This window comes from Manis pentadactyla, chromosome 8 (assembly GCF_030020395.1).
Source record: "Manis pentadactyla isolate mManPen7 chromosome 8, mManPen7.hap1, whole genome shotgun sequence".
In the NCBI taxonomy this organism is placed as follows: Eukaryota; Metazoa; Chordata; class Mammalia; order Pholidota; family Manidae; genus Manis; species Manis pentadactyla.
Window position 1 is genome coordinate 106677716 of NC_080026.1, and position 23147 is coordinate 106700862.

General features: G+C 38.3%; 1 protein-coding gene across 5 annotated transcripts in view; it reads left to right on the top strand.

The window, feature by feature from the left end:
- Positions 1–23147, top strand: part of ENTPD1 (ectonucleoside triphosphate diphosphohydrolase 1) — a 111859-nt gene that overhangs the window by 23016 nt on the left and 65696 nt on the right. Inside the window, exon 2 of one of the 5 annotated variants that reach the window (XM_036886460.2) lies at positions 17922–17999. The exons of the other annotated variants lie outside the window; for them this stretch is intronic. Coding sequence (XP_036742355.1) covers positions 17996–17999 — 4 coding nt within the window. The 5' untranslated portion in view covers positions 17922–17995. The remainder of the gene's footprint in view (positions 1–17921; positions 18000–23147) is intronic. 5 annotated transcript variants of the gene reach the window in all.

Genomic DNA, 23147 nt, shown 5'->3' on the forward strand with positions numbered 1-23147 from the left:
GGAGCAGGAGCTGCTGGGAGGCTATTTATCTCCGTAAGGGGCCTCCCTGCTCCCTGCAGCCCAGGGGTTAGGGTGCCCAGATATCCCGGATTCCCTACCTCTGGATTAAGTGACCCGCCCTGCCCCTTTAAGACTTCCAAAAAGCACCCGCCAAAACAAAACAACGACCACAAAAAAAAAACAAGAAAAAAAATTTTTTTAATTAAAAAAAAAAAAAAATTTTAATTAAAAAAAAAAAGGTGGTCGTTCGTTTTTCTTTATTCTGCGGTGCCAGCCTCAGGCCTCTGCTCACCGGTCTTTCTGCCCTGTTTCCCTAGTATTGGGGTCCCTGTCCCTTTAAGACTTCCAAAAAGCGCTCGCCAAAACAAAGCAGCAAAAAAGCAAAAAAAAAAAAAAAAAATGGTCACGCGCTTTTCTTATGTCCTCTGTCGCCCAGCCTCCAGTGCCTGCTCACTGTTCTTGCTGCCCTGTTTTCCCAGTATCGAGGGCCCTGCACTCTGGCCCGGATGGCTGGGGCTGGGTGTTCGGCAGCCCTGGGCTCCGTCTCCCTCCCGCTCTGCCTGCTCTTCTCCCGCCGGGAGCTGGGGGGAGGGGCGCTCGGCTCCCGCGGGGCCGGGGCTTGTATCTTACCCCCTTCGCTAGGCACTGGGTTCTCTCAGGTGTGGATGTGGTCTGGATATTGTCCTGTGTCCTCTGGTCTTTATTCTAGGAAGGGTTGTCTTTGTTATATTTTCATAGATATATGTTGTTTTGGGAGGAGATTTCCACTGCTCTACTCACGCCGCCATCTTCCGCCCCTCTCCTCTAACTTCTTTTTAACCTTACTGATTATATGTTTTCTCTCCAAAATTCTATTTCACAGTAGTACTTCCCTATAGGAAGACCATCTCTCAGTGGACTCTGTGATCAAGTCCCTTTCCGACCCCAGTCCCGGTTTACTTTGACTCACCCCAGCCTGTCCAGCCAGGTTGGAGAAAACAGAGCAAGGCCTACATAGTAGAGCAGGTTATACTAATAGCTATCCCATAACTGAGAAGGGCATTTGAAAAGGCAATGGCAATTCAGCCAATTCTTAACCTATTATACCTGCCCCAATTTTACAAATATATGTGTTAGGTTGAACCATTTCAAATGGACAGTTTTGTAGGTCAAAAACTGTCAAGCACTGGCAATGTCTTATGATTAATTCTACTATGTAAAATGATCCTAGATGTCAAGAATATGCTATAGAAAATACACCAGTTTTATCCCAAGTTAGATTCTGGAAGGTCTGCCGTGACTGATAAGCACCAAACCAGGGCTGTATTTCTCACATACGAAAAGGCGAAGTCTTTTTGTTTTTGTTTTGAAAAATGTCCATTGCTGTTGAGATGTGAGGAAATTAATATTCCCAAATTGTTGGCCAAAGTGCAGTGGGTAAACTATTCTAGAGGGAAATTTGGCTATAATTATTCATAGCCTTACAAATGTGCATACTCTGACCCAGCGCATCTACCATGAGAACTTATCCTGAGTGAGGCAGCCTGGATGTGAGCACAGATGTACCTACAAGGATATTTATTAGGGCATTATTTGTAATAGCGAACAATTGGAAATAGGCTAAAGTAATGTGTATATCCATATATAAAACAATAATCAAATGATGTTGTAAAAGAATTACCAAAGACAAGAGAAAAAAGCATGGCTAAAGTTGAACAATCAAGACCTGAAATTTAATAAATGTAGACTTTAAATATGCACAGGAGAAAGACTGGCAAGATATACAGTAAAGTATTAAAAGGATTATTTATGAGTAATGAAAAGAAAGGATATTCTATTTTCCTCTTTTATACTTTCCTATATTATCCACATTTTTAACAGTAAGCACATAATATTTTTGTAATCATAAAAAACAATTAATGCTATTAAGATAAATCTGCTACGGAAAAACTTTAATGTTAAATGGAAAGTGACTAATTAACTGGTAAAAAATTAAGCAGGTTTTAGAAAGAGTAAGTGAAACACAGTAAATTATGTTAGCCTTATTTGTAATTTTTAAATAAAATTGTGTGCTAGTTTTCCAGAGATCTACAGATACAAGATGTCTCCTTCTTTCTGAATATTCGAAATATTTGAATGTCCAAAAACGTGATGTGAATAGCCCAGAAAAATGTAAATTCAAAAAAATAAGAAAGAAAAAAGAAATACACCTGAATTTAAAATAACAAAAGCAGGTGGATAAAACTGGAATGAGGAAATTATCTTGGATTAACAAAAAGAACATGTGTTTGCAAACCTGAAATTGTTAAATTCTTAAAGCATCAACTTATCCTGTAGTAAGATTGGCAGCAATTCTTTGTCTGCCTTGAAGATGAAGTTTCCCAGCACAGAACCACAGCTCCACTAGGGGACATGAGGAAATCAAATACCAGTCTCAAGGTAGAACATTGATAATCACCTACTTCAGTGACTCCTGGATTTTTTTTATTTGATGGACTGGCAGACTTTTTCTTTTTTAAAAATCAAGACAAGTTTGTACCAAAGTGACATATGCATGTAATTAGAAGTCAAGTTTTATGTCATAACGAAGAACTGTAGTTGCTTGCTCCATCACTTTCTACCCTAACCCCACCCTTAAATTCTATTCTCTAGAGTAGCCACTTTCAATCTTTTTAGGATTTCTTCTGGCATTTGGGCTTACACTGCTAAGTGAGATATTATTGTTGCTTCCCTATTGTGGTAGCTGAGTACTTCATTTTATTACATTACCCCAGGGTTGCCCCCTCTCCATACCATCCCTATATAATGAAAAGAAAATTTTTGGTTAAATCAATATCCAATGTTTACCTTAGCATGTCTAGGTAAGTACTGTTTGTGCCTTAGATTTCCTTTCCTATATGACTTTCTATTTTTCTTGGCATTATAAGGTCTTATTTCTTCATCTGCTTAGTTTCTGATGTCTCTATTAGTAATTCCTTTTTGTAAACCTTTTGATATATAATGTCCTACATAGTAATCTTTTTTTTTTTTGCCCCTCTTCTTTTCTTGTCCATTGTTTTGTAAAACCTCCTTTCTGAATCTGCTGTCTGGTTCTAGTCTAGGCTGGTTGCTCTCCTGGTCTGCTGCATAGTTGTCTTCCTGGGCTTTCCTTGACCTTTCTCCTGTTTGTACTACATCTCTTCCTCTGTCTGGGTTCACTACCTCATTTGGGTGGAGCACATCCTTCAGTAACTTCCTGAGAAAAGGTGCACTGGAGGAAAATTTTTGAGGCCTTTATGTCTTAGAATTTTGAAGTCTAATGGTATTCTTATTCCCAATTATTTTTATGTCACTTCTTCCTCCTACCCCACCCTCTGTTTCTAGGAAGCATTTAGGATTAAAAAAAACCTTTAATGACTAAAAATTTATGGTGATTTATTTTGGTGTGTGTTTATTGTCATCCTTTGTGTTGAACATTCAACCCCTCCCATCTGGTGACTCAGACAGCTCAGTTCTGGGAAATTTTCTAGTATGGTTTCTGTGGTAGTTTCCTTCCCATGGCTTTCTCTGTTCATTCTTTCTGGAAGGCCTATTAGTCAGGTGTTGTCTCTCTCGTGTTAACAATTGTGTTAATAGTTTTAATTTCTTTTGTTTTCTGTCCAATCACTTTGACAGTTGGCTATACCTTCCAGGATATTTCAACTTTATCTTTTACATTTCAAAGCAATTTATTAAAATTTCTTATTTCAGTTATTATAGTTTAAATTCCTAAAAGCTTGTCTTTGCTTTCTGATTGTTTCATTAAAGAAAACTATATACTCTTATGGTTTCAGAAATACAATATTCTCTCATGTCTCTGAGGATAACTGAATTTTTTTTCCATTTCTTCTATTTTGTTGCTGTTGTGTTTCCATTTTAGTCTTTCATGTTGAAGAATTTTTCACATATTATCTTCACACAGTTCTATCATGTTTGTATTATTATTATTATTATCCTCATTCTATAGTTAATGGGTCTTAGAGAGTATATTATTGTTTTATTTTTCTTACTTTGGATGTCTGAAAAAGTTCTTGTGGACCAGTCAAATCCACAGTCCAGTCTCTTGATAAAATTGGGTTCTCTATTGAATCCTTAAACTTTCTTCTTTCCCTCCTGCAATTTATGTCCCCCAACTCTGAGACAGTAGTCTTAACTATATTAGACAGCTCTGTTAGGAAGATCTGATCTTTTAAAAGTTTAAGTGAAATATTTCTCCTTCTCTGCATCTTCCCTCTGCCATTAGTGTAGTCCTGCCCTCTGGGCCATAGAGATGGACTAAATCTAAATCCCCTTCCATAGGATAGTCCCTATATGTTTGAAAAGATATTGTTATGACTCTTCCATGTCTGCCATTGCCCAGCTGAAGAGGCCTAAGCTCCCCAAATGTATTTCATTTTTTTGTCAAGCTTCAGTTGGCCAACATTTTGGGAATGCTTTGAATCAGCTCCTGGCTGTCAAGGTCACACTTAAGTGTGATATCTATAACTTAATACTGAGTCCTGATGTGCTTTGAAATACTGAGTCTTGAATGGGATATTGTCCTTTTATTAATGTGTCCTTCAATTGGTTCAGTTTCAACCAGGGAAGTTTCATGTGCCCTGACATCTTTTTCTAGTAGATGAGAGTTTTGCTAAGTTTCTCACAAATTGTCTAAGACTCTAAACTGCTTACTTCAACTCATACGTTTTGACTAGGGTTATGGATGGGTTTTCTTTCTTGTTGGTTACTGCTTTTACTTCTTAGGATTTCCTTTTTAAGGCCAATTGCACTTACCTTAGATACCTTAGATATTAACCCCAAATGGAGGTGCTAAGGTGATACTGAAAAATGGAAAGGTTTGTTAATACAAAGGGCAAAAATAAAAACTATCATATGTGCATTTGAAAAGGAAAATACAACATTAAGGGGAGTTTTCCAAGCATCATGGTAGGTATTTGTACACATTACCTCATTTGGCTTTTATAACAATCTTATGAGATGAGAGCTACTGTTATTCCCAGTTTAAAGTGAGGAAGCAAGGCCAATACCGTATAACTAGGAGGGCCAAAGATGTGATGCCTAGACATGCCAGACACAAGGCTGATAGTGCCATTACCTGGAGAAATGAAGCTCACACATTTCATTTTGTGCTGATTATAGCTGATATTGTTGAATGGGATTACTTTATATAATCTACTGAAGTGTACTCCATCTTTCTCCTTTAACAGAACATACCAACATAAAATCTTTTACTTGATAGTTCAAGGTGATGACACTGACATTCTGAACACTAATTTTTATGGTTCTTTCAGAGTAGGCATTAGGTAATATTCATATTTATATATCCAGTGCTAAGTATATTCCAGGCAACCAAATGTGATTCAGATCAGTGCAAGCATGAGTATCTAAGTTAGTGGATGAATGAATGACTAAATTATAAAGCAGCAATGACTGTTAAACTTTTTAGATCTATCTGTCCTAACAGTAAATCCTCAAAACACTGCTTGCTTTATGAGCTCATATGTCTGCTCTTTGTAATTTTTTCCTTCCTTACTGTTGGTGTTCTAAATGCAACATCCATAGACGTGAAATGTGCCTGAAGCTCTTTGCAGGGAAGTAAAAGGAAGTTGCCCTGGGTAGTTCAGATCATGTCCATGGAAGAGGAATAAACTCATGTCTGATTCAGATCATAGCCATATTCAAAGAGTCTGATCCGAGGTGTGGGGTCCAGCTGTAGGGGTATCTGGGGAAAACATTTCTGGTCTGTGGCCAAGTCACTGGGCAGGTAGGTCTGCCTGAGTGAGCACCAGGGAGACTCTGGACACTGAATTCAGATCCTGTATGAAAGGAGTAGAGTGAAACCAGTAGAGCCAGCTCCCTACCAATCTGGTCAACATTTAGGATCAGGCTTTAGTCTTAAGGGTGAAAATGAAATGAAGATCAGGTGTAGGTAGCCAGGCAGATTATAATACTCTATGGGATGGATTTAGCTAGAGTCCCCAGGTTCTCCCGAAGGGGAGGTTAAATTATTTCCAGGACACTGGACCCCAGGCATGGGAGAAATCATGGATTTTCAAATGCTTTCCCACTAGGGTGAGCAAGTTTCTAATATATTGCAGGAATTAGGTGGGGTTGATCTTCGGGAGATAACATCTTCACCAGACCAGGGCAAAGCTGGACAGGAACAGAGAAGGACAAATTGCTAGTAGAAGTTCTGTGCATAGCAGCAGTTCCTTTCTCTTCATTGGACCTTCTGCTTTCCAGTTTGCTAATTTCTCTCTCAAAACTAATTGCTCTGAACTGAAGATAATATTTAAGAAATAGTGCTATAAAGACACTGACTTGCAGTGATCTGTAAAGGACGTATATTATGGCAGGTCCTATGCTATATGCTTGATTTTCACTACCTCATTTACCCCTACAATAACACTTTTTTTACCCCCATCAAGATACAGAGTATTTCCATCACCCCAAAAAGTTCCTTCATGATTCAACACATACTTAATTACTTTTTGCTTGATTTGTTGGGTGGAGAACTGAAAATGACTTTATGGGCATTACATTTCCTTTCTGCATTACACTGGAAGTGAGATATTGACAAACAGGGTGAGTTGGTATGTCCAGAATGGGAAGGATCCAGAGACCTTGTCACATAAGGAACATGTGTAAAGGAAGTAGTGATATGAATGTGACTGGTACATATTAGGTAGCTCCAAGAAAAAACTAGAAACTTGCTCCTGGTCAATCAGGAAGTTCAGCCAAAGTATTTTAAGAGACTCTACAGCATTGGAAGAAGGGGTTATTATAGGGCCATTTGGGGAAGTCCTGGGCGTTAGAACAGACAGTCATGAGCAGGAAAGATGTGCAGGAGGAAGAGAGAGAATTTTCCCTCTTGCCTTTAGTTCATCTCAGATTTTCCTGTTTATTTGTGTTTGCGCCACAGTCTTTGCATATATATCTCTTTCTGAGTTGATTACATAAAAGCTCTAAAGCTGCTTTTTAAAATCCCAGTCTTCTATATCCAAATCCTGTTGGTTTCAAGATTCTTGGATGATAGTGTGGATGCTGAGGGGGAGGCATAAAGAACATCTAGATTAAAAAGACACGAGGCTGGAAGTGAAAGCCTTGGTTGAATTGTACACCCAGCCACATACAGGTTGGGCAGGTTCCCTTGCTTTTGAGCCTCAGCTTTCACAAATCTGCAAAGTGGGATTATATATGTGTGTGTATATGCTGTATATGTGTATATGTGCATCCTCTGTGTCCTAGGGAGTTTCACTGAGGATCAAAAAAGAGAGTGGACATAAGTACATCTGCAAACTGTTGTTGAGACTATCAAAACGTAAAGCTTTATGAGTATCACTATTGCTACTGTGACACTGCCATTTTCTGGACCTTGTTTAATTTGGAAGCTTCCTAAATCACAATGATTGGTGTAGTGGGATCATTACTGTGTTGGAGCCTTAAACAGACATTTTATCCATGATTTCTGGAAGATCATCCATGCAAAAGTCACATGACAATAGAAAGCAGATCCTGTTTGTTTGTTGGTTTCAAGTACTGTTAGCTTCAAATAGAGGTCTCTGGGAGTCCTGGGCTGGCACATCAAGGGGACATTTCTATTTTTTTTCACTTAAGTATTGTTGATATTCAATCTTATATTGGTTTCAAATATACAACATAGTGGCTCAACAGTTACCCATATTATTAAATACTCACCCCCACTAGTGCAGTTACTATCTGTCAATATAGGAAGATGTTACAGAATCATTGGCCACATTCTCCATCCTGTACTATTATCCCCTGACCAATTTATATTATCATTAAGAATTTCTCTGCTCCTGTATGCCCCATCCCTCCCCAACCCCTCCCCCATGGTAACCACCAGTAACTGCTCAGTGTCTATGAGTCTACTGCTGTGTTGTTCATTTTGTTTTGCTTTGTTTTTATATTCCACAAATAAGTGAAATCATATGGTATTTGCCTGTCTCTGCCTGGCTTATTTTGCATAGCATAGTACCCTCTAGACGCATTCATATTGTTGCAAATGGCAGGATTTCTTTTTTTATGGCTGAATAATATTCCACTGTATATATGTACCACCTCTTCTTTATTCATGTACTGATAGACACTTAGGTTGCTTCTGTATCTTGGCTATTGTAAATAATGCAGCAATAAACATAGGGGTGCATGTATCTTTTCAAATCAGGGATTTTGTTTTCTTCAGGTAAATTCCTAGAAGTGGAATTACTGGGTCAAATGGTATTTCTATTTTTAGTTTTTTGAGGAACCTCCATACTGCTTTCCACAGTAGCTGCACCAATTTCCATTCCCAACCAACAGTGTAGGAGGGTTCCCATTTCTCCACATCCTTGCCAACACTTGTTATTATGGAGAATGGCTATTCTAACTGTTGTGAAGTGATGTCTCATTGTGGTTTTGATTTGCATTTCCCTGATGGTTAGTGATGTATCTTTTCATGTGTCTGTTGGCCATCTGTATTTTCTTCTTCGGAGAAATGTCTCTTCAGGTCCTCCACCCATTTTTTGTCATTATTTGTTCTTTTGGTGTTGAGGGGTATTAATTCTTTATATATTTTGGATGTTAACCCCTTATCAGATAAACTGTTTACAAATATATTCTCCCATATCTTAGGATGCCTTTTTGTTCTGCTGATGGTGTCCTTTGCTGTACAGAAGCTTTTTAGTTTGATGTAGTTCCACTTGCTCATTTTTTATTTTGTTTCCCTTTCCTGAGGAGATGAGAAAATAATTGCTCAGTCTTATGTTTAGGAGATTTTTGCCTGTGTTTTCTACTAAGGGTTTTATGGTTTCATGTCATATATTCAAGTCTTTGATCCTTTGTGTGTATGGAGCTAGGTAGTAATCCAGTTTCATTCCCTTGCATGTAGCTGTCCAGTTTTCCCAACACCAGTTATTGAAGACCTGTTTTTTCCCCATTGTATATTCATGGCTCCTTTGTCATATATTAATTGACCATATGTGTGTGGGTTTGTATCTAGGCTGTTTATTCTGTTTCCTTGATCTTTGGACCTGTTCTTGTGCCAATACCTTATTTTGATTACCATAGCTTTGTAGTATAGCTTGAAGTTGGGGAGTGTAATACTCCCAGATTTGTTCTTTCTCAGGATTCCTTTGGCTATTCAGGGTTTTTGTGGTTCCATATGAATTTTAGGATTTTCATTCTAGTTCATTGAAAAATGCTGTTGGTATTTTGATAGGGATTGCATTGAACCTGTAAATTGCTTTGGGCAGGATGGCCATTTTGACATTATTAATTCTTCCTATCCATGAACATTGGATAGATTTCCATTTATTGGTGCCTTCTTTAATTTCTCTCATGAATGACTTATAGTTTTCAAAGTACAGGTCTTCATCTCCTTAGTTAGGTTTATTCCTAGGTATTTTATTCTTTTTGATGCAATTGTAAATGGAATTGTTTTCCTGATTTCTCTTTCTGCTAGTTCATTGTTAGTATATAGGAACACAACAGAATTTTGTGTATTTATTTTTTATCTTGCAATTTTGCTGAATCCACTTATTAGTTCTAATAGTTTCTTAGTGGAGTATTTAGGTTTTCTATGTATAATATGTTATCTGCAAATAGTGACAATTCAACTTCTTCCTTACCAATTTGGGTGCCTTTTATTTCTTTGTGTTGTCTGATTGCCATGGCTAGAACTTCCAGTACTATGTTGAATAAAAGTGGTGAGAGTGGACATCCTTGGCTTGTTCCTGAACTTAGAGGAAAAGCTTTTAGCTTTTTGCCATTGAGTATGGTGTTAGCTGTGGGTCTGTCCTATATAGCCTTTATTCTATTTAGGTGCATACCCTCTATACCAATTTTGAAAGTTTATCATGAATGGTTGTTGAATTTTGTCAAATGGTTTCTCAGCATCTATTGAGATGATCATATGGTTTTTATCCTTCTTTTTGTTAAAGTAATATACATGTTGGTTGATTTACAAATATTATAACATCTTTGCATCCCTGGAATAAATCCTACTTGGTCATAATGGATGATCCTTTTGATGTATTGTTGAATTTGGTTTGCTAATATTTTGTTGAGGATTTTTGCATCTATGTTCATCAGGGATATTGCTCTAAATTTTTTTTTGTACTATCTTTGGTTTTGGTATTAGAGTGATGTTGGCCTCAGAGTATGAATTTGGAAGTATTCCCTCCTCTTCTACTTTTTCAAATACTTTAAGAAGGATGGGTATAAGCTCTTTAAATGTTTGGTAGAATTCAGCTGAGAAGCCATCTGGTACTGTACTTCTGTTTGTTGGGATTTTTTTGATTATCAATTCAATTTGATTATCAATTGCTGGTAATTGGTCTGTTCAGATTTTCTGTTTCTTCCTGGGTCAATCTTGGATGGTTGTATTTTTCTAGGAGGTTGTCCATTTCTTCTAGGTTGTCCAATTTATTGGCATAGAATTTTTCATAGAATTCTCTAATAATTATTTGTATTTTGTGGTATTTGTTGTGATTATTCCTTTTTCGTTTCTGATTTTGTTTATTTGTGTATTCTCTCTTTTTTTCTTGATATGTCTGGCTAGGGGTTTGTCTATTTTGTGTATTTTCTCAAAGAACAAGCTCTTGGTTTTGTTGATTTTTTTCTACTGTTTTATTCTTCCTTGTTTTATTTATTTCTGCTCTGTTTTTTATCATGTACATCCTTCTACTAACTTTGGGTTTAATTTGTTCTTCATTTCATTTCTTTAACTGTAATGTCTTTAGACTACTTATTTGTGGTTGTTCTTGTTTCTTGAGGTTGGCTTGTATTGCTATGTACTTCCCTCTTAGAACTCCCTTCACAGCATCCCACAGATTTTGGGCTGTTGAGTTTTTGTTTTCATTTGTCTCCATGTATTGCTTGATTTCTGTTTACCTTGTTCATTGATCCAGTGATTATTTAGAAGCGTGTTGCTTAGCCTCCATGTGTTTGTAGGCTTTTTTGTTTTCTTTGTGTAATTTATTTCTAGTTTTATACCATTGTGGACTGAAAAGTTGTTTGTTACAATTTCAATCTTTTTTAATTTAGTGAGGCTCTTCTTGTGGCCTAGTATGTGATCTGTTCTGGAGGCCATTCCATGTGTACCTGAGAAAAAGGTGTATCCTGCTGCTTTTGGGTGTAATGCTCTGTAGGTATCTGTTAACTCCATCTGATTTAATGTATTTTTCAGTGCCTCTGTTTCCTTATTTATTTTCTGTCTGGTTGATATGCCTATTGATGTGAGTGGTGTGTTAAAATCTCCTAAAATGAATGAGTTGTAGTCTATTTCCCCTTGAATTCTGTTAGTATTTGTTTTTCATATTTAGGTATTTTTATATTGGGTACAGAGATATTTATAATGGTTATATCCTCTTATTGAACTCACCCCTTTATCATTATGTAATGTCCTTCTTTATCTCTTGTTACTTTGTTTTGAAGTCTATTTTGTCTAATACAAGTACTGATACTCCTGCTTTTGCTCTCTATTACTTGCATGAAATATCTTTTTCCATCCCCTCACTTTCAGTCTGTATATGTCTTTGGATCTAAAATGAGTCTCTTGCAGGCAGAATATAGATGGGTCTTGTTTCTTTATCCATTCTGCCACTTTTTGATTTGTGCCTTCAGTCCATTTACATTTAAGGTAATTATTGGTAGGTATTTACTTATTGCCATTGTATTACTTGTTTTCTGGTTATTTATAGCTCCTCTGTTCCTTTCTTCCTCTCTTATACTCTTCTCTTGTTATTTGATATCTTTCTGTAGTGTTGTGATTGGCTTTTGTGTATCTATTATAGACTTTAGGTTTATGGTTGCCATAAGGTTCAATGATAGCTTTCTAACTGTATGATGGTATATATTAAATTGATGAATGCTCTATTTCAAACACTATCTAAAAGTACTTCTTTTTTCTTCGTCTTCCTCCTCCACACTTTATGTATTAGATGTCATTATCTGTCTTTTTTGTGTATCCCTTGATTGGTTTTGTGTATTTGGTTTTACCATTTTTGTTTTAATTTCATACTTGCTTGGTAAATAATTGTTGTACTACCTTTACTGTGGGTTTATTTTCACTGGTGAAAATTATTTAGGTTTAGGAACATTTCTATCTGCAGAAGTCTCAAGGGGGCAGTTCAAAGGAAAGCGGCAAAATCTTGACTAGAGCTCAGAGCAAATGTGCACTCTTCTCTTTGCTACTCCCTTTCTAAAAAGGAAAACAAATCCTACTTGTGGTGCATGGGAGCATATGTATCTCAGCTTGTTCTAAGCCTTTTCCCTAAGCTATCCTTTGCTTATTCCATTTTAAAGACAGACTAATCTAACACCCTAGTTTTATATTACCTGTTGTTTTAGGACTTTCACAGTATTCCTGGAAATATAATGCACTGTAGCATTATATATTATTTCACAAGTATGCATAAAAAACTAGTATCCATTTACATTCTTCCTGGCTTTTGGTGACAAGAAAAATATCTGAGTTTATTTTTAGGGCAAGTCAGATGGCAGAAAGAATATCAAATATTTGTGGTTGCTTTGGGAACTCAGCTTCTAGATCTACTGATTATGGAAAGAAGGAACAGATTTGGAGATAATCTGGTGACCAAGAAATAGAACAGTAGGAAGCACTGGAAAGAGGGGTGGAAGGAACAGATTTGGAGATAATCTGGTGACCAAGAAATAGAACAGTAGGAAGCACTGGAAAGAGGGGTGGAAGGAAGTATATCTATGTAAAAATACAAATTTGTCATTAAATTTTTCTTTTTGTTTCTTACTTACTATATCTTCTCTTTCTGAAGGAGGAATGTGGTGGGATGCTTTATATAACCAAATGATTTTCTTATTCTGTTTTTTTTTGTAGGAAAGTTCAGGGTAACAATTTGATCATTTGCCAAATTGTGTATAGGACAGCGTTTCAAAAGGAAGAGACACTGGAGCCAGGAAATCCAGTTTTTTGTATTCCTGGATCTCTCTTGGAAAAACCCATCATGTGTGATACCGAAAGATGTAGTACCAGCTTCTCATGAACATCAGTTCCCAAGAATATACAGACTTTATGGGAGCCCTAAAAATATCTTATGTGGCTTCCTACCAGTGCTGACTCTCACCAGCAGCTCTTTGCTCTGGTCAACCTCAAAGATGTGGGGACTTCTATGAGCCCTGATGTCTTGTGTAGAGAGTGGGGCCAACTGCAGGGTGTGAAGGCCTGCAAAAAGAGGGCTCTGTTCCCCAGTTACTCCAAGACCTTGGTGGAGCCAGGAAGTGGAAGTTCTGGAGGTCAATACTTGTATGGCTGTCTCAGTTGTACACTCCACGTGACCTGTTGTTCCCTCAGGAAACATTTGATGTACCCCCAGGACCTGATGGAAAGCACCCTGAGGGCCCAGTGCTCCTTCTCATGGAGCTGAAGGAGAAAAACTTACTTGTTGGAGGAGGAAGAAAAGCTAGAGGCTTGGGTGGGAGTAGGATTCATGCAACAGTGTTTGCAAGGCTCCACAGCTCTCACCACTCCATTTCATCAGGCCAAGATCACGATGGGGGTGTGCTGCAGGGAGTTTAAGCCTAAGAGAGTATGTATGTGTGAGGCACAGATGACAAGGACTAGGTTCAGTTATCTGAGGTGACAGGGGTTTATAGCCCCATACAGAGAAGTCAGGACACACCATTAACAGGCTCTACTGTTGCACATCAGCTGGAGTGGAGCCCCTTTGATGGGGGCACCGTGCCAGCTCACTTGACTAGACAGCCACTGTGGAAGTCACCCTCTCTGGACACTCTTCCACTGTCAAAACTCAGCTCTTCTCTGTACATTACATCTCCTGCTTCTGTAGCTGGACAACATGCCTCTGTCGTGGCAAACTGCATTCGAGAGAGTTCCTGTTCTAGGCCAGCTCCATTCATCTCCCCAGAAAGGAGGCAGAGTGTTCAAGCCTTAGATGAACCAGCCTTCCAATCCTAGGTCTGCCTTTTACTAACTGCATGACCTCAGACATGTAATTTAACTTCTCTGAGTGTCAGTTTTCTTACCTGTACAATGGGATTAATATTAATACTTAGTTTACAGGTTTGTTATGAGGATTAAATGAGATAATGCAAGCCTGTCTTAGGCTTTGGCTCAAGCAGCATTTGCTGGAACAGTCTATTTTGGCTAAAATTTTAAGGTCACAGGACATGAAGGTCAGCCACAAAACCCAGTCTAGCAACTTGTAAGACAGAAACCACCTGTGGCAATTTTCTCAGAAGATGACTATGTAAACTGGCCACACTTGCATGAAGGAAGTGGGTAGGTAGTGGGTGGGGTGGATAGAAGAGAGGAGTTAGAGTGTCAGTTCCTCCTAATAATTAAAAGCATAGAATTCTCAGTCAGACAGGCTTAAATTCAAATTCCAGCTCTGTACTGTCTGTGTGGCCATGAGAACATTAATAAACTCTCTGATCCCCCGTTCTCTCAAGTGCAAAATAGGCTAATGACGTTTACAGTGTTGTGAGGAGCTCAAGAATAATGCACGTAAAGAGCTTAGCACAGCTCCTGGCATCCATTATTACAAATGACGTTGAGGATGATTGTGTGGATGACAGGAGTTTTTCTGGTCTAGTGTCCTGAGATATTGCTCTTTTCATCTGAGAAGGTGGGAAGGAGCCAGGGTGGGTACTTGGTAAGACTGAGTGTTGTCTACTTTGCTCCCAAACCATCCCGAGGGTTCATTTGCCACTCCCCTTCCTATACTGTCCCCAAACTCCTGTTCTTTCTGTTCAACTTTGCCACAGCCAGGTTTTGGGGATACAGTTCATCCTAACGATTCACTCTAAGGTATGAAGGACCTTCCTTCTACTTTTAAGGTCACCAGAGGTATTTCTTCTTTAACTCCCCCCAACTGGAATTTAGTAGAGAGAGAAGCAATGGAGGATAGAGGGTACTATGAGCCCATGGGCTTCCTTATTGCCCTGAAAGGACCCTGAAAGACAAGCCTGGAGGAGGGAGCAGAACAACAGGGAAGGAAGAAGGTGTGTATTTCCCCAGCCTCACTATCACATCCCCCTTCTATGCCTGGGAAAGTAAACCCTGATTCTAGAACCTGAGGCTAATGTTGCTTCCCAAGAAAGAGGGCAACTCAGGGCTGGTACCCTCCAAGCCAAGCTTAGTCCTATTATGGCTCCCAATGCCCACTATCAGCAGAAAAAGCTGGCTCCTAAAACACCAAATCCAGCAAGGAATAGTATCAGCAATTGCTGAGCTGCAGGAATCTTCTCATGCATCCTAGACTTTACTATCATGAGAAAAAGAAGAACCTGGAAATTTGGGGAATTCAAAAAATTTCCAACACAAATGTAAAAAGTCTCTGGTTACTTGGACATTGCACATTTGCATATTTGATTTTATGTATTTATTACAAATGACGTTATGGCCTTGTGAAAAATAATCATCATTATAATAATCATAATCACTGAATTTACAGTTCATATGGCAGTTTCTGATACATTGTTCAATTTAATTTATCCTTTTAACAACCTTGTCAAGTAGGTATTACTGTTAATCCATACTTTACAATTGATGAAGCAAAGGCTGAGTGTGTGACTTACTCAAGAGATCTAGTAACCTCTAAGTGTTATTTTTCTTTCGTTTTTCAAATTAGGCAATGAGCTACCAACATTAGAATCATGCATAGAAAAGTGCTGGACTATGGAATCTGCATCTTCCAGTGTGAAGCATAATAAGCTGTATTAATTTCCAAGAAAAGCGTTGAGAGAGGAAAGAGACTCACTGATTCACTGATACAATTTTTAGGGAAATTTGATCAGTTTAGTATCCCAAGATTTTGACCATCTTCATTTTTTTTCAAATCAAAGTTTAACCTATTGAAATAGACATGCATCTTCTCCTTTACATAAACATGAAGCTCTACATGTCACAAAGGGCTTAGAAGGATGGACCTCCTAATTGATGAAGGGTAATGAAGTTCTATTTCTTATTCAAAGACATAGATGCTTTAGGAGAGGGAGGGAATGTTAAATATATTATTTGTCTATACGAGAATACAGAGGCATGAGGTTGGCAGTTCTGTGCAGGGCTTTGGGTGAGAATACAAAGGAGGGAGAGTGAAAAGGACATTGGATTAGTATAAGATAAACCAGTTTCATCAAGCGATGGCTTTGGATAAAGTGTTTTGATTACAAATAACAAAGCAAGGACAGAAGCAAAATAGACCATCATTGGAGTATTTCAACTAAAGGAAGGCTTTGAGTCCTGGATCTACAAGTTATTAGTATTTCAACGATAGTCTACCACCTTGGTCTTGGGGGAATTGTTTAACCTAGCTCATTTTAATTTTTCTTATGTGTAAAGCAGGGACTAAAACAGCACTTTTCTTATAGTACCTGTAAGACCATTAAATGAAAAAAAATTATGTGAAGTGCCTAGTACAGTGCCTGGTATGAGGAAGGTTGCAATCGATGTTGGCAACATTTTTCCTCTATTATCCCCCCCAACCCCTTTCAATTACAAAATTCTGAAATGCTGTAACTTTATCTAGATATTTATTGGAAATCTAATTTTCCAAGAACAGAAGAAAAAAGTTCTTGATTCTCCTTGTAGATACTTTTTGCAAGTTAAAGGAAGATATTAGTGTCCCTTTTCTTTGATTTGATTCTGACCCAAAAGAAAGATATGGTTAAGAAGGTAGGAGAAATGACTAGTTCATTTAGGCATTAATAATCCCGAAGGAGGTAAATATAAGGCAACCAGATATATGGCATAAGTTTTTAAGAAGGCATATTTTAAAAAAATCAGAAAGATAATAGGTGGGCTGGGCATAGAAGCTACAGGGCATAAATATGCAAAGAAGTAAAAAGCTAACCTTTTCAAACAATAAGGCTTCTCTCTCACTTACCAACTTCACATTTCCCTGTATGGCCCCGGAAGATGACTGGTTAGCCAGAGACGGGTAAGATTCCTCAAGGGAGGAACAACCTAAGACAGGCACAGTCGCAGGGGGGCCATCAGGCGAGAAATTGGGGATCAACAGAGGTGAGGCTTAGAACCTCACCCCCCCGTTCTGAGAGAAACCTTCTGCATACGTGGATGTTTTATTGCCCTTGTCTAGCTTGGATTAACACATAGTCTACAGGCACACACCTGATCATCTACATTTGCTCTCTTACAACACTAAACTATGTTTTCTACCTTTATCTTGTATCTACCTACCACTTCAGCATTTTATTAAAAATAATAATAATAAAGAGAGAAATGTGGTATCCACATATAAATCAAGTATAAAAACCAAATGAGTATTCATATTTGAACTGAGTGTTTATAGTTCATAATGCATGAGCAAAACCGAAAGTTTCTGTGATGACTGCCCTTGTACTGTTCACTATGTAACTTATTCATTATGTAAGAATTTGTTCTCCATGTAAGAACTTGTTTGTTATGCCTCAGAAGATTGGAGACTGACGAAAATTAGGCTTGGGGTGGATTAATGATTGTGCATTGAGCATTGACTCCCCTATACAGAATTTTATTGTTGTTAACAACCATTTGATCAATAAATATGAGAGATGCCCTCACAAAAAAAAAAAAAAAAAAAAAGGACAGACTTCTAATGGTAAAATAAATAAGTAACCGGGATGTAATGTATAGCATAAGGAATATAGTCAAGATATTGTAACAGCTTGGTAGGGTGATAGCTGGAACCTAGAATTACATATATAAATGTTTTATCACTGTGTTGTACACTTGAAACTAATGTAATGTAATACTGTGCGTCAACTACCCTTCAATAAAAAATAATTATCTAAAAAAAAAAGATAATAGGTGGGAGCTCATGGTCATATTTACTAAAGAAATGGCTCAAAAAAGATAAATGTCTAAAAACTAAATGACCATATATATGAAAAATCTTAATCATAAGTAATCTGGTTTACTTTCCCAGGCAAAGATGAGTGAAAGGCATTTAAAACACTTACTTGACTTATTTGAGGGATTTTGATAAGGAGCTCAGAAACTATGGGTGAGTTTAAGTTTAATTTTATTTTACATATTTCTCTATTTTCTAAAAATTTCTATGACTATGACTTTTATAAAGTAAAATGTTTCCCCAAACATTTGTACACTAGAGAAAAAAGATGGCAAGTAATTAGAAGAATGTTCAGAAACTAGGAGAATTGTTTTAAAAGTAGCATCACTTGAGCTAAGTATCACTTGGAGATGAGGCATGCAGGAAAAAATGCTAAAGATAACAAAAATTATTTTGGTTACGGTTCAGTGCAATCACACGAACAGGAAGAGGGATGCACAACAATAATGGATTATGCAAAGCAGTTGGACCTCTGAGCTTTTATTTTGCTTCAGTCTAGAAAAATGCAGTTCAATCAGTTCAAAGTAAAACATGCCTCATTAGGAAGTCATTGAAACACGTGGGAAATTATTAAGAGGGCCCTTGACTTTTCTAAATGAGTTTAAAGAATTTTATGTTCTTTACATTCTAAGAGTTCGTAATCTAAATCATAAAATACAGGACAGGATGGATTCTGGAAACTCCACATGATGTTGATTCTTGGCAAAAATCTTAGAGTAAATGTGGAAGATGGGTTAGCTCTAGAAAAGAAAGTCCCAATCACTTAAACTGGCATGGATTTACTAAATCAAGTTATATCAAATTATCCCAGTGTGGATGATATGCAGGAGGGTGCTAGAGTTAATAAAGTTTGGCAGTCTCTCAAGTCCATAGAAATAGTGTATTCTGTTTCAGCAAGAGATTCACAAAGCTTTTTAGTTATAGAAAATTTCAAACAAAAAGAGAATGGTATAAAAAGTCTCTACATACCCATTACTGAACTTCAGCAATTATTAATATTCTCATATTTGTGTTTCCTCTATTACTCTCTCCTCCACCAAGTCTTTTTGTTATTGGTAATGGACTATTTTAAAGCAAATCTCAGACATATAATTTTACTTGTAAGTATTACAGTATGAGAAAGATGTGTAACAAACTCTTTCATGATATGCTTAAAAACGAGCTGGAGACATATTGGCTGGATAAGAACAAACTAAGAGGACTTATATTAGCAGCAATCATGGCTAAATCATGTTGAGAAATGGTTTGAAATCCACCTTGAAGAAGGTTATAGGGGAATATACCACAAGGTTCGATCTTTGTCCCAGGCTTATATGGCATATTTTATCAAGGATTTGGATGAAAACATAGAAAGCATGCTTAGCAAATCTGCCAACAATACATAGCTTTTAATGAGTGCAATGTATTACATAAAAGAATAAAGTGTTGTCAAGCTGGAAAGATGGGCTGGAATCATAAAGTTGACATTTAAATGATAGATGCAAGGGTGAGAAATCTGACTTGGAGGTAGTTCATGTGAAAAAAATCTGTAGGTTTTACTGGACCACAGGTCTCCATATGAGTATCTAAACTAACTAGTGATACCAGGCAGCACCAGTTAAAGTTGTTTCCGGGTCAAGGATATAGTATCTCCATTATGTCTGCAGTATTATCCTCAGTTCAGAGCAGTGTACTTTGAGAGGGACATTAAGAGACATTACTCCATCTAGTGGAGGGTTATTAGGGTGTTGTGAGATCTGGCAATCATGATATGTAAAGAATGGTCAATGGGACTGGAGTTTTTTAGCCTCAGGAATAGGAAACTTGAGGATGGGATGTACATACTGGGTATCTTTGAAGATTTGAAAAGAAAGTCTTCTAATGAAGTAGTAAACATACTCTGTGTTGCTTCATACCTTAGAGCTGGGATCAACGGGTGGAAGTAGAATGAAAAAAAACTTGGGTTGAGATAAGAATGTCCTAACAATTACAGATGTCTGGCAATGGCCTGGACTACATGAACATTCACTTCTGTCCCCTTTAGCGGGCAGTTTACTGCAGAGGCTAAATACCCATCTTTCAAGAGTTCTGTAGAAGCAGATTTGCTGCTTGGAAGAAGTTCAAAACTTTGGCTGTACATTAGAACTACCTGAAGGGCTTTAAACTGACCAATGCCTGGGCCCTGATCCTAGAGATTCTCAGGCAGTTGCTCTGGGTAGGACTGGGAAAAGTCCAGGTGATTCTCCTGGGCAGTCAGGACTGGGAATTGGAGAGTGCATGATCTCTAAGGATCCTTTCAACTTTGAGATTTCTTTGATCTGAAAGAAGATAAAGCACACTCATACGATATTTAAAAAGTCAGAATGGTGGAAAGCCTGAAGATGACAGAGAAGTCAGACACAAAACTGAACTCAGGGAAGAAACAATTGTTTAAGAAAGACTAAAAGTACCAAGGTAACCAGCACAGAATGCAACTTAGAGAAGAAGGTGCTGTATCATTGGGAAAAAGGAGGGAATGAGGCTGCGTGGGAATGGTATGAGGGGAAGGAAGTGTGACAGAAGAAGATAAGGGTCTGAAGAGGATGGTCCTTGGCAGTCACCCTGAGTGCCCCACAGGCCCCTAAATGAGGAAAGCACAGAAAACCTTTTGTTATCATAGTTACTGCCTTGCAGAGGGAAGATGGCTGTGTACACACCTGGATGCATCACATTGGCACAGTGAGCAACTGCAAAGGTTAAAATGCATAACACAGCTGTTTTTTTCCAGGGATAGTGCCTTGCCTGCCTGCCCCATGTCTTGCCAGGAGGCTAGTGTTCAGCTCACTTCCTTTGGGGTGCAGAATCCCTTACCCCACTTTCCCTCCCAAATCCTGCTGAAACCTCCTGAAGTTATTTTAAGCTTGTTTCTTTGAAGAGCCTTCTACAATTCCCTTACTGCTATTTCACTCCCACTCCCACCATTGTGTTAAACAGTTCTGAAGGTGATGTTACAGAGCTGGCTGGCTTCAGGGATGGTGAGAACAAGAGCTGCCTTTAAAAAGTAGGCTAAAGGGTGGCTGAGGATTGCCTATTGAGAACAGACTGGAGGAGTGCTGCCCCCACATACCTTCACAATCTCTTTCTTAGAAAAAGAGTATGGGTGGGATATGCTGAGATGTTTGTAAAAATAAGAAAATCCTTCTGAAATCACAGGAGAAAGGCCCCTGGTCGACTTTTAACTATAAAGAATAAATTAAACAGCCTTCACCAATTGCACCCCTAAAAGGCCTCACAACTGCTTTTCTCAAAAAAAAAATCAGCCATCAACTAAAGGATAGTTACAGTGTATTAGGGATTAAAGCAGTTGTTTTCAAAGTGTGGTGCCTGGACCAGCAGCTTCAGCATTACATTACCTAGCAACCTGATAGAAATGCAGTCTCTGGCTTTACCCCAGATGTACAGAATCAGAAACTCTGAGGATAAGGTCCAGCAGTTTTTGTTTTAACAAGCTTTCCAGGTGATTCTGAGTAGGTTTATGGTTGAGAACTGGATTACAGAAAGCATGTCTTTAGAAGGTTCTCTAAAGGAGGTGTCCAGAGCCTGCCCTCTGACACGGGGTTGAACATGAAAATTGTAAGCTGAAGAAACTCTAGCCCTAACCACTGAACCAGGGTGGAGAGTGGAGTTGACATTTGCTTAGTAAAGTAGGTCATGTGGCAGGAGGAAAAAACTACCAACAAAGAGGGGTAAAATTAAATAGAAACAATCACAGAGCGGTGGCCAATCCAATTAACTCATGTCATACAAAAGTAGAAGGTCACTATTCAAATAACTTTACCAATACATACCTACATAAAAAAGGAACTGTATGATATGAATTGAATTTTTTAAGTATTTGGTTTCACCTTGGAGATGTGGGTTATTGTGAAAACATGTCTAGCAGGTTCTGGTCAGTCCTAATTGAAATAATGTTGACAGGAAAATAGAAACCTGATGAATTTTAAAAAGATGATTTGGCTGCTACAGTTTTATTTTCTAGGAGTTATGTGGTAAAGAATTACAGATGCCAAAAATGTGAAAAAGGTTATGGTCTTAATAGCACACCATAACAACAATAGCCAGAGCTACTGTTTATTGAGTGCCTACTGTGTGTAGACACTACTGTGTGAGTGGCACCAGGGATAAAGCTATGGCTAAGCAGACATGGTCCTTGCCATCCAAACCAGCGGTTCCCAGACTTGGTTGCATGTTAGATGCACTAGGGAGTTATTAAAAAGAGCAATGCCCAGGCCCCACCGCTAGCAATTCTGATTTAGTCTGGGGTGGGACTGAGGAGCTGGTGTTTTCACAAAGTTCTCTAGTGAATCTAACTAATGTGCAGCCAGAATTTAGAATAACTGGTGTGGTGGAAGACTTAAGCATGTAGATAGTTAATTACAGTAGCTTTAAGTGATATGAAGAAAAAGTTTAGAGTGCTGTGAGATCTAGTGGGATTCAGAGTTAAAAAAAAATGTGCTAGGCTCTCTGGCAGGGGAAGAACAGTGAAATGAGGGCTCAAAGGAGGCAAAGGGTGAGGCTGGAAACCTGGAAGGGGCAGAACATGCATGGGTAATGTGTAGGATACTAGTGGGTGATATGATCATATAGAAAAGATCACTCTGGCTGCAGTGTGGAAAACAAATTATCAAGAGGCAAGAGTGGATGGGGGGACACCCATTAGGAACCTGCTGTGGAATGTGGTGACTAAGAAGGTGGCAGCGTGATGGAGACGGATGGTAGGCATCAGAAGCTCTGGGAGGTAGAATCCCAGGACTTGACACATAAGGGGTCGGTAACATTTGCTGAATGAGTAGGATGCTTGGGTGTGAAGGGTGAGGGTGAGGAGGGCATGGAGGATGATGCCATCATTCTTGGCATCACAACTGGATGGGCAGCAGAGATACTCACTGAGCTGTGGAAAGCTGGAGGAGGAACAGGGTTGGGGGGAAAGAGAAAAGCATGAATTCTGTTTGGAAAGAATAGGTTTGAGGTGCCTGTGAGTCATCTAAGCTGCCATCAAGGAGGCAGCTGAAAGGCCAAGAATATATATGTCTTCACAATATAAATTTTTTTTCCACATATAGACAGTAGTAACTGAGGTCGTGGGGTAGTTGGGATCACTCTAATCACTCTTTTCATACAGAGCTCACTACATTTTCACATAAACTTCTCAAATTAAGTGAGGGATATTTTTAAAATTTTAGTCTAGAAAAATGAAGATTTAGAAAGGTTAAGTAACTTGTCCAAGTCATACAGCTAATAAGAGGCAGGGTTGAGATTCCATCCTACATCCTACAGGATCAT